This window comes from Zingiber officinale, chromosome 10B, assembly GCF_018446385.1.
Source record: "Zingiber officinale cultivar Zhangliang chromosome 10B, Zo_v1.1, whole genome shotgun sequence".
Classification (NCBI taxonomy): Eukaryota; Viridiplantae; Streptophyta; class Magnoliopsida; order Zingiberales; family Zingiberaceae; genus Zingiber; species Zingiber officinale.
The window spans coordinates 12788119-12799635 of NC_056005.1; the positions used below are offsets into that span (position 1 = coordinate 12788119).

At 44.9% G+C, this 11517-nt stretch overlaps 1 protein-coding gene across 1 annotated transcript; it reads left to right on the forward strand.

Annotated features, from left to right (window-relative positions):
* The first annotated feature begins 4536 nt into the window (after nucleotides 1-4536).
* Nucleotides 4537-7293, forward strand: LOC122030193 (ABC transporter G family member 1-like). Its single transcript, XM_042589364.1, has one exon. It carries the CDS (start codon nucleotides 5050-5052, stop codon nucleotides 7156-7158), a length of 2109 nt encoding a protein of 702 aa, XP_042445298.1. The 5' UTR covers nucleotides 4537-5049; the 3' UTR covers nucleotides 7159-7293.
* The last annotated feature ends 4224 nt before the right edge of the window (nucleotides 7294-11517 follow it).

Sequence of the window (11517 nt, forward strand, 5' to 3'; positions counted from 1 at the left end):
CACTCTCTTTACCGCTTTCTAGTGTGACGATTCTGGGTTACTAACATATTTGCCTAACATCCCCACTATAAATGCTATATCTGGTCGAGTACAAACTTGTGCATACATGAGACTTCCCACTGCTGACGCATATGAGAATTACTCCATCTCCTTTATTTCAAGTTCAAGCCGTGGACACTGTTGCAAGCTGAACTTGTCACCTCTTGACACAGGTATATTACCGGGTGTACAATTCTACATACCATACCTTATAAGCACTTTTTCAATATAGGTATGTTGTGAAAGTCCAAGAATACCTCTTGAATGATCATGATAGATCTGTATGCCTAAAATAAAAGATGCTTCACCAAGATCTTTCATTTCAAAATTACCAGATAGAAATGACTTAGTTTGAAGCAACATATCCTTATTATTGCTCATAAGTAATATATCATCCACATACAAAACAAGTATAACAAACTTGCTTCCACTGAACTTAACATATATGCACTGATCAACAGGGTTTTCTTTAAATTCAAATGAAGTAATCACTTGATTAAATTTTTGGTACCATTGACGGGATGCCTGTTTTAAACTATAAATGGACTTTTTAATCTGCATACTAGGTGCTTTGAGTCTTTAGACTCAAAATTTTCTGGTTGCGCTATATATATAGACTTCTCTATGTCTCCATTGAGGATTGCAGTCTTTACATCCATTTGATGTAGCTCTAAATCATAATGATCTACAAGTGCTATGATTACCCAAAGGGAGTCTTTCGTCGACACAGGTGAGAAAGTCTCCTTGTAATCAATGTGTTCTTTCTGAGTGAATCACTTGGCAATAAGACAAGCCTTATACTTTTCGACATTGTCCCTTGAATCTTGCTTGGTTTTAAATATCCATTTACAACTAACAGACTTCTTTCCTTCGGACAATTCGACAAGTTCCCAAACGTCATTGTTCGTCATAGACTTCAACTCTTATTGCATGACGTTAATCCACCTTTCAGGGTTAGAGCATTGTTTGACTTCTTGAAAAATGTAGGATCACTCTCCAACCCTATGTCAAAATCATGCTCTTGGAGATAAACATAATCACGAAAATTTGTGGTTCTCCGTTTCCTTGTGGATCGCCTTAAAGGTACTTGTGTTTGAGGTGGTTGAGGTATTTGCTCATCAATATGAGGCAATACTTCAATTTCAGTGGCAGGTTCCCCCAATTGTATTGGAGATGTCATAGAAATATCTTGGTTCACTACACTCACCGGATGTGTGATACCCATAATGTGCAGTCTGGTAATCATACCGCTACTGATCACACTAGTAGTAACCACAGGAGGATCGCCAATGCTTTACTAAAAGATACTTCCCTGATTTTATTACTCCCACTGTTCTCAATAAACTTGACATTTCCTGTTTTGAAGAAGGATCTATTAGAGAGATCATAAAATTTATACCCTCTTGACTTCTCAAAGTATCCTACAAAATTGCAACTAACCGTTCTTGAGTCCATTTTCCTTTTATTAGGCTTGTAAGGCCTAGCTTCAGCTGGATAACCCCAGACGTATAAGTGCTTAATGCTGGGCTTCTTACCCATCCACATCTCGAATGAGATTTTAGTGACTATCTTAGTAGGTACTCTATTGAGTAAGTAAACTGCAGTCTTGAGTGCTTCACCCTATAAGAACTCTTCTAGAGAAGTAAAAAGTCATCATACTTCTTACCATGTCTTTTGAGGTTCGATTGCGACGCTTAGCTACACCATTCTGACTGAGTGTACCAGGCATGGTATATTGAGGCATAATCCCACACTCAGTAAGGTAGTTCGCAAAAGGTCTTGGACATTGTTCATCTGATCCATCATACTGACCATAATATTCACCTCCACGGTCAGATCAGACAGCTTTAATTTTCTTACCTAGTTGAAGTTCAGCATGGTCAGCATTTTAAGATCGACTGGCCGACACTTTCTCGGTCGCCCGCTCGACATCGCCCGCTCGGTCGCTTAGTCTGCTCTGCATCCCGCGTATCGCTCGATCGACTATCATTTTACTCGTCGCTCACTTGATGTTTTGTTGTTCACTCGGCATCAGTTCGGTTTGACTTGGTATTATTTCTCATAGTTCGCTTGGCATTACTACCATCTCTTGTACGACACCATTACTATAGCGACCGCTCGTGAGACATTATACAATGGGTTTAGCAATTTGACTCTGATATCGAGAGCGATTCAGCCTTCACGACAGACTATCTAGTCAATTAGACTTGAGCCTCCTTCGACTAGGCTTGAAGGGGAGGCTTGTGATATAGATATACGTTGGGGGCCTAGATGGAAATATGGGTAAAGGAAGTGCATTAAGGTCATTACACGAGGTAGGGCTTTAAGGGGGAGGGAGTATTGTTCACCAGAAGCAGGTGCATTTTTCTCCGCCGCTGTCGCCGCTAAGGAGCGAAGCACGGATCAACCGTCTTTGTCGCCTCCTCTCTCGTCATCGACGAGCCACCTCTTCCTTTCGTCGGTAGACGTCGATCGCCCCTCCTCCTCGCGACGCCACCACCAGATTGACTCGTTGCCACTACCCACTGGAGGAAGCGTATGCACGCTGTCGGCGCCGACTACCCCGAGTATGCCGACGCCTTCACGCGAGGACTCTTCCGCCGGTCACTGACACCCCCTTTTTTCTCCCGTGTGTGAGTCATCGACACTATGAGTAGTCACAGGCGGATCTCGTCGCTGCCTTAAGCCTCCGGGTCGCTGCCGCCATGTACTCCCTATTGTGCTTCGCGTCGTCTTCGCCCTTTCTGGCCATTACTTCCAGCAGCAGCTATTGGCTGACATACGACTTTCGCCGGCCTCGCAGCATCACCGTCGCTGCCATTCTTCACCGCGGTCCGCCTTCTCTGACACCTCTATAGTAACCGACTCCAACACCTCTATCGTTACTATCAATGCTTCCCGCGTCGATCTGGCCATCGCTGTGTTTCGCCCTTTGCGCTACTATTATTATGGGGAGCTGTTAGTATTATCCGGCCTGCGAGCTGTTAGTGTGATCGAGCGCTAGGACATTCCGGCCTACGTGCCGTCGTCATATGTCGGTCGTGCCGCTGTTGTATTCCAATTGTGTGCTGCCTTTTGGATCCATACTGCACCGGATTTCATGTCGTCGTCCTCAGATCCGGCTCCTCGACTGACTCACACTCATCTGTCTTTCAAGGTCACGACGACTCGATCAGCATCGGGACCAGCTCACTGATCCATCCGAGGACGCCTCCCGGGACCAGGGTACGTCACTGTACTCATCTAGTATTTATTTCATTGTTCTACTATTATTCGACTGCTTATATATTTACGGGACCCTCCTCGAGCATCGGGGTACCAGAGACCAGGGCAACCCGGTCACTCGCTACAGATAGTGTTGACCAGAGGCACTGTGATGGCTTGGTCAACACAGAAGATAACTCACCATCCGGGTCATGGAGATGCGATCAACATTCTAGACACGTCATTCCGGCAGTCCCGTCTTCCCAGATTTCGGACATGATCAACTGTAATTACAAAGAACCTGAATGCTGCGGAATTGTCATTGTTCTTCGTGTGGAGCTCGTCGATCCAACAATCCTGTGTAAGAAGAAGAAGAAGAAGAAGAAGATTAGCATTCCAGAGGAGTTAGAGTTGACGGCGTCGAATCCTCTTCGTCAATGGGGAACAAATAGACATCTCAAAGATAATCATAGATATATAGTGCCCTAATCCTTTGAGGACCAATCCATTATATAGTGCACATCTATTATCATCCCATAGATAATCATAGATGTGAGACTATAAGTCTATATATATACTGAACATCTATTATCAGTATATAGATGATAATATATGCGGGACTAAAAATTCTACACATACAAAGCCTACATCCAACAACCGAATCCAATAAACATAAGTTATATCATTTTAAAAGGTTCATACCATATTCACATATATAAGTTACAAATAAATCCATATGATAAGAATAATTATATCCAACATATTATTTTGAGATCAACTTTAGGAGGAAAAAAAAATCCCCTACAATGCACAGGGAGTTATTTTATATTAGGACTGCACTTTGAAAATTTGAGTCGATCACACTCAATTAGCAACATGTTAATTTCCCAATTAGCGATGCAATGCTGAAACTGCAAATGATATTGCTACATCACATACTTAATTCCCCAGATTACCAACTGCATTTAAGTGATAATAAGTAATAGTCAATGCGCCCACGAATAGGATATAGTATAAAATACTTAATGAATAAATAAATAGATTATAATTAGAATTTAATAGAAATGAATATTTTAAAAATCTATCACTAAATATATATAAATTATATTTTAAATTTACTAATAAATAAATTAAACAAGAAGCTAAGACGAGACGAGGCGGATAGGTATCAATTTCGCAAGATAAGCGGATAGATATCAATTCCTCTGCACATGATCGTCCAGCGTGGGCAGTAAATGCTCGATGAGCCCCGCGTTGAGTATTTGTTGTCTGGGTCCGCCGCTACTTTACCTGCGATGGAGGCTTCCTGCCCTTTCTGATAAAGTGGTCGCGCTGTTTTGCTCTCGCAATTAAGGCAGTAGTTGGGTAGATGGAAAATTGATTGATCGACGAGCACAAGAGTCAATGCTATCTCAATCTCGATTGTCTAATTTCCAAAGATGAATGGATCCAAGCAATGGCCACAATTTAACAGGGTACGACTTGTTCACTTGTACACCAGCTCGAGAGGAGATTTCTTCAATGTCCATCGTAATCACGTCCAATTCAAACTTCTATCCAGAGATGAGCGAGTGAACTGTTTCAGAAAGAAACGAAAATTTGATTAGGCAGGTAGGATGGTTTTAGGTGATCCCCGAGAAAATTAAAGCTGAAGGGCATCGGCTACATATATGGAATCAAATTAATTAGCTGGCCGAAGAAATGAATGCCGTAGCTAGCTTCGATTCTATGTTTATTATACTGCGCGCATAATCTAGTGCTGAGAATCCGAGTCGCTACGTCGGCGTCGATCGCCGGTTGTCGACGATGGCAGCTGGCTCCCGCGATCGCAACGGCAATCGCCATGTAGTCGCCTGCGACGACTTTAGTCCTTCGTTCCGCGTTGAGGTCAATCTTTCCCTGTTTGTGTCGGGCAACCCGCCGTTCCAATTCGTCCTCGCCTTCCGTGATCTCTCCTACGCCGTCCCCCAGTCCGGCCGGGTTTCGTGCCATCGAATCGCGGCGGCGGACCCAGAGCAACCTCTTCCCGAGAAGAGAATGCTTTTGGACTCTATCACCGGCGAGGTGAGGACGGGGGAGGTCTTCGCCGTGCTCGGAGCCAGCGGCTCCGGTAAGTCCACCTTCATCGACGCCCTCGCGAACCGCATCGAGCGGACCAGCCTCGGAGGCAGCATCACGCTCAACGGGGAGGCCTCCGACGGCCAGTTGCTTAGGGTGATCTCCGCGTACGTGATGCAGGACGACCTCCTGTTCCCTATGCTCACCGTGGAGGAGACGTTGTTGTTCGCCGCCGAGCTCCGGCTGCCTCGGTCGGTCACCGCGACGAAGAAGAGGGAGCGTGTGCAAGCGCTCATCGACCAACTCGGGTTAAGGTCGGCAGCCAAGACGATCGTCGGCGACGAAGGCCACCGCGGAGTGTCGGGCGGTGAGCGCCGGCGGGTGTCGATAGGCACCGACATCATCCACGATCCCGTCATCCTCTTCCTGGACGAACCCACGTCAGGGCTCGACTCCACGAGCGCCTTCATGGTGGTCAAAGTGCTCCAGAAGATTGCGCGCAGCGGGAGCATAGTGGTCATGTCGGTGCATCAGCCGAGCTATAGGATTCTCACCCTCCTCGACCGCCTCCTCTTGCTCTGCCGCGGCCAGACGGTCTACAGCGGGCCGCCGCAAGATCTCTCCGCCTTCTTCCAGCAGTTCGGCCGTCCGATCCCTGAGGGACAAAACCCGACCGAATTCGCCCTGGATCTCGTTCGAGAGCTCCAGGGCAATGAAGCCGACGGCGCCGCCGCCCTCGTCGAGTTCAACAGGCGCTGGCAAACCCGTGTGCCGACCACTGCCGATGAAGACCCATTAATGTCTCTGAGAGAAGCCATGAACAGTAGCATCGAGCGCGGCAGGCTCTTCGGCAGCACAAGGATCACCGTCGACGACGGAGACATCACTCCCCTGATTTCGTCGCTGCACAAGTTCGCGAACCCGCCTTGGAAGGAGGTGTTGGTCCTGTCTAAGAGAGCCTTCACCAACATGAAGCGGATGCCGGAGATCTTCGCGTTCCGCCTAGCCACCGTGATCGTCTCCGCCTTCGTCCTCGGCACTATCTTCTGGCGGCTGGGTAACACGCCTAGGGACGTGACGGAGAGGCTTGGCTTCTTCGCCATCGGCATAACCACCGTCGTCTTCACCTGCGCCGACGCCCTGCCGGTCTTCATTCAGGAGCGCTACATCTTCATGCGCGAGACCGCCTACAACACCTACCGCCGCTACTCCTACGTCCTCTGCAACGCCATCGTCAGCTTCCCGTCGCAGATCGTGCTCTCGGCCGCCTTCGCTTCCTTGACATTCTTCACGGTCGGCCTCGCGGGCGGCGCCGAAGGGCTCCTCTTCTTCTTCCTCATCGTGCTGGCCTCCTTCTGGGCCGGCAGCGGATTCGTGACTTTCCTCTCCGGCATCGTGTCGAGCGTGGTGCTCGGATACTCCATGGCGGCAGCGATTCTATCCTACTTCTTGCTCTTTAGCGGCTTCTTCATCACCAGGGATCGGATACCGGATTACTGGGTGTGGTTCCACTACCTCTCCGTGATGAAGTACGCTTACGAAGCGGCGTTGCTCAACGAATTCGGCGGCAACTCGGACAAGTGCTTCTCGAAGGGCGTGCAGATATTCGAAGGCACGTCTATCGGCAGCTTGCCGATGGAGGCGCAGCTGCGGGTACTGGGAGCGATCGGCAACACGCTGCAGATGAACTTGAGCAGTGAGAGCTGCATCGTGAGAGGGCCGGACGTGCTGAAGCAGCAGAAGGTTAATCAACTCAACAAGTGGGAGTGTCTGGTGGTGACGTTCGCCTGGGGCTTCGTCTTTAGAATCCTTTTCTATATCAGCCTCTTGTTGGGCAGCAAGAACAAGAGAAGGTGAAATTACGTCGACGCTGTATTTCTCTCTTATATATTTCGGTCATTTTAATTTGTTTGTTGATTAAATTTCGCAACCAAAGTATAATAAATTGAGTGAACTTTGTGAACCAGGGAGAAAGGATAGGGACTTCACGATAAATTCAGCCTACAAATTAGAGTTGTCACTGATATATAGAAATACAAATGTAACTGGCTAATTAAATCCATTTAAAACTTAATTAGAATGACTAAGTAGGTCAAATGAATCTATTTCAATTGCAATTTAGACATTAACATCTTCAGTTAACGCAGTAAATATCATCTTTTTTAACTTTATTCGTTTTAATTGAGTCTACATTGATATATAATTAATAAATCATGAGAAACATTTAGAGTGAGATGTTCTTTCCATAGCCTAGTAAAAGATGAAGTTGTTTTACTCTGTTTTCGTTCTCGCTACCAACATGCAACGGAGAGTTCTGAGTCGGGCCATACCTGCTCAGTTTCAAATACTTGTACTGTTCTTCCCTATCAAAGCCCGACTTTTTTTTGTGGGTAAAAGAAGAAAGTGCTTCAGATTCTAAGAAAATGATAGAATGAACGAGTTTTTTTTCATCCATCATCAAAATCATATGTGGGGTGTAAGGATGAGCAGAGAAGACAGCAACACAATAAGAAATCAACATAAACACGATAAGTGCATAGTTCAGATTATAGCCTTCACCAGTGAGAGATGGTGAACTGATTTTAATTACCTAGGGGCCAATAGCTTCTTTCGTACAATGAGAACTGTTGTAGAAAGTGTAAGTGTAGAATGCAAAGAAGATTTCAATTTAAATATCACATCAGTGCCCAAATAAAAACACAAACTATATAAGTGATCTCATTTTTGTCGATATCACTCGTAAAATATGATGGTAAAAGGCGAATACGCTCGCCCCCAGCGCTCTCGTCAACCCGTCCCAATGTCAATACGGAGGAGGTAAATCACGGGCGGCTACTAACCTTTGGAACAGTGACTAACACATAAGGGAAGTATTTACCTCGACTTTGTCGAGATTCGAACCCCAGATCTCATGGTGACATATCACTCGTAAAACATGAATCAATAAGATGTAGAGGTAGTTCTCCGAGCGTAGCGAAGTTAATCACTATATGATAGATTTATAAAAATGGACAAGAATAAAATTTTGACGAAGTTGATAGATCTAATCTTCCAGTCAAGAGATGATCATCACTCATGCTAATTGACTGGGTTCACCCTGGTGAATTAATCAATCGAATGATTGACGTTCGCACCGACCAACTATTAATACACAGGGAAGATAAAGAGTTGGGGAAGATATTATATACCATTAATATACGAGGAAGACAAAGAGTTGGGGAAGACATTATCCACCATTAATATGGAAAGATAAAGAGTTAGAGAAGCCATTATCCACAAAGCACAAAAACTTGAAGGTGACGTGGGGCGAGTCATCATCAGAATCAGATCTAGAGTATGCTGAACTTGTATTGATGGCAAGTCATCAGGAGAAGAGCATAGACGAAGGGGGAACCTCCTCAGAAGAAAGCTACAACGAAGAGGAACAAACAGACTTCAGAGCGGATCTGGTAAGTAAGATATGTTTACTATTTTTGACCAGTTGTATTAAGGTATTAAATCTATGAGTAAATGCTTGTATAAACTTAAATTTAAAAATGATATTTTGAAAAAGGAAATTGTAGAATTGAAATCAATTTTAGTAAAAACATGCACTTTAGAAATGTATAACAAATTATAAGATGAAAATGAAAAATTAAAGGACCAAATTGAAAAAACAAGAAACTCTACATGTTTCAATCAAAATACACAGAAAAATTATAGAGGCTTAAATCGGTATCTTAAATACTACAAGGGTCAAATTATAAAATTAACAAAGGAATTGTTAGGGTGAATAGCTCGTCGCGTTCGTTGTCTTGCTTCGTGATGATGATATACAGTGGAATTAAACACGAAACACTCTTACAACACTAACACGAAGGATTTACTTGGTATCCACCTCAAGAAGAGGTGACTAATCCAATGATTCAACCCTCACTCACTGGTTCACTATGAAAACACTCCTTTACGGTAACTATCGAAGGCGAAGAAGCCTTATACAAACTCTCAATACAACAAGAAGAAAATACAAGCAAAATACAAACAATCTCTTACAGAATTTACAACATGAAACCCTAGATTTGCTTATTCTTGTTGTGTGGAACGCCTCTTGATCTTGGAAGTATAGCAACACTTTGCTCTAAGAAGTTTCAAGAACTGGCGTGAACCTGTGAGAAATGATCGCAAGAAGTGGAGAGGAAGAGATGCAGAGTCGCTGTGAGGAAGACGACTTTAAACTTGGCGCTTCCTTCGCAATGGTCACAACTCAATCGATTGACCAATCGATTAGGGAGGCTTGAATTGATCATGATTCAGAGTGCCTCTGTGCTCTCTAGAATAAGACCTAAATCGATCAACTGATCGATTCAAGCTTCCTCGCGATCATGCGAGAAAACCAGCTCCAATCGATCGACCGATCGATTGGGCCGCTGCTTGTTGTAGCATTCTCCCAATCGATCGGCCGATCGATTGCCCCAACCTTGACTTGCATAAACTCAAGTCCAAGGTTCCCAAACCCAACATCCGGTCAACCGTGACCTATTGGGACTCCTTCTTCCTAGCATCTGGTCAACCTTGACCTGCTGGGACTTCTTCACCAAGTGTCCGGTCAATCCTTTGACCCACTTGGACTTACCGTCTTGTGCCAAGTGTCCGGTCCTTCATGACCCACTTGGACTTCCACCAGATGTCCGGTCACCCTTGACCCATCTAGATTTCCTCGTGCCAAGTATTTGGTCAATCCTTTGACCTACTTGGGCTTACCAACACCAGGTGCCCGGTCAACCTTGATCCAGTTGGATTTCCACATGCCTGACTTCACTCACCAAGTCTTTCCATCTGCCTGGCTTCACTCACCAGGACTTTCACCTAGCTTCACTCACTAGGGTTTTCACCCAGCTTCACTCACCAGGATTTTTCCACTGTCCAGCTTCACTCACCGGGACTTTCACTTGCGTAGCTTCACTCAATAGATCTTTCACCTGACTTTACTCACCAGGATTTCTCAACTGCTTAGCTTTACCCACTAGGTCTTTCATCTGGCTTCACTCACAAGGATTTTCCACTGTCTGACTTCACTCACCGGGACTTTCACCTGCCTAACCTCCAGTAAGACTTTCCCAGTCAAGTATCCGGTCAACCCTTTGACGTACTTGACTCTTTTTCACATCTAACTAGTCAGTCCTTGACCAGAGGGGAATTGTATCAACAATCTCTCCAATCGGACAATTGCATTTGCAATCTTCATGTATTATCAAACATCGAAACACAAACATCAAGACTCAAACTTGAGTCAACTCAAGCTTAGTCAATCTAGTCAACCTGACCCAGGGAATATTGCACCAACAATCTCCCCATTTTTGACGTTTGACAATACTTTTAAGTTAAGCTAATCCCATAGCCTCAACTTTTCTTTCATGTCAATACATGAATGAGGGTTTAGAAACCCTACATTGTCAATACTTTTCTTTCCAAGAGAGCAAACTCCCCCTTTGGATAATGAAGGCATAATTTAAACCCTACATTCTCCCCCAAACTTTCCTAGAGGGACAAAGGCAAAACTTAAACCTTACATTCTCCCCCTATTGGCACACATCAAAAACTCTCTCCCTGAAGAGTTACCCAACGTTATTCACAACCTCATATGTTATTCACAACACACTACAATGAAGGTCTCATACCCTTCATTGTCTTCAATGCTCACCCTTGAGCATTAACTGTTGGTGCAATCATGCCCTGGAAGTTTCAATGTGTTGACATTTATTTAAGTTTAGGTTAATACGGTGGAACTAACATGCATTGTGAGTTTGCAGGAGGAGTTTCTTGCAGGTCAGAAGACCAGATGCAAGAGAAGACCAAGAAGGTCGAGGACTGGATTCTTGGCAAAAAGAGTTCTTGCAGGTCAGAAGACCAGATGCAAGGCAAGAGAAGTCCAAGAAGGTCGGGGACCGGATTCTTGGCAAGAGAAACCTCCTGCAAGTCACAAGATTATGTGTGTGATAGGCTCACTGTCAGAGATCGACTGGAAAATCAATTCAGACATGGCTGTGCGGCAAATTGCCTCTGAATCGATCAGCCGATCGATTGAAGGTAAGGCAATCGATTGGCTGATCGATTGGTAAAGTTCTGCGCAGCACAGAATGCGTCTGGATCGATCAGCCGATCGATTCAAGGTAATGAATCGATCGGCCGATCGATCCGTGAACATTCTGTGCAAAGCACAGAATCGTTCTGAATCGA

What these genes read in the sequence shown, in the direction of transcription:
- LOC122030193 (XM_042589364.1), top strand. Translation starts at nt 5,050, where the DNA reads ATGGCAGCTGGCTCCCGCGATCGCAACGGCAATCGCCATGTAGTCGCC.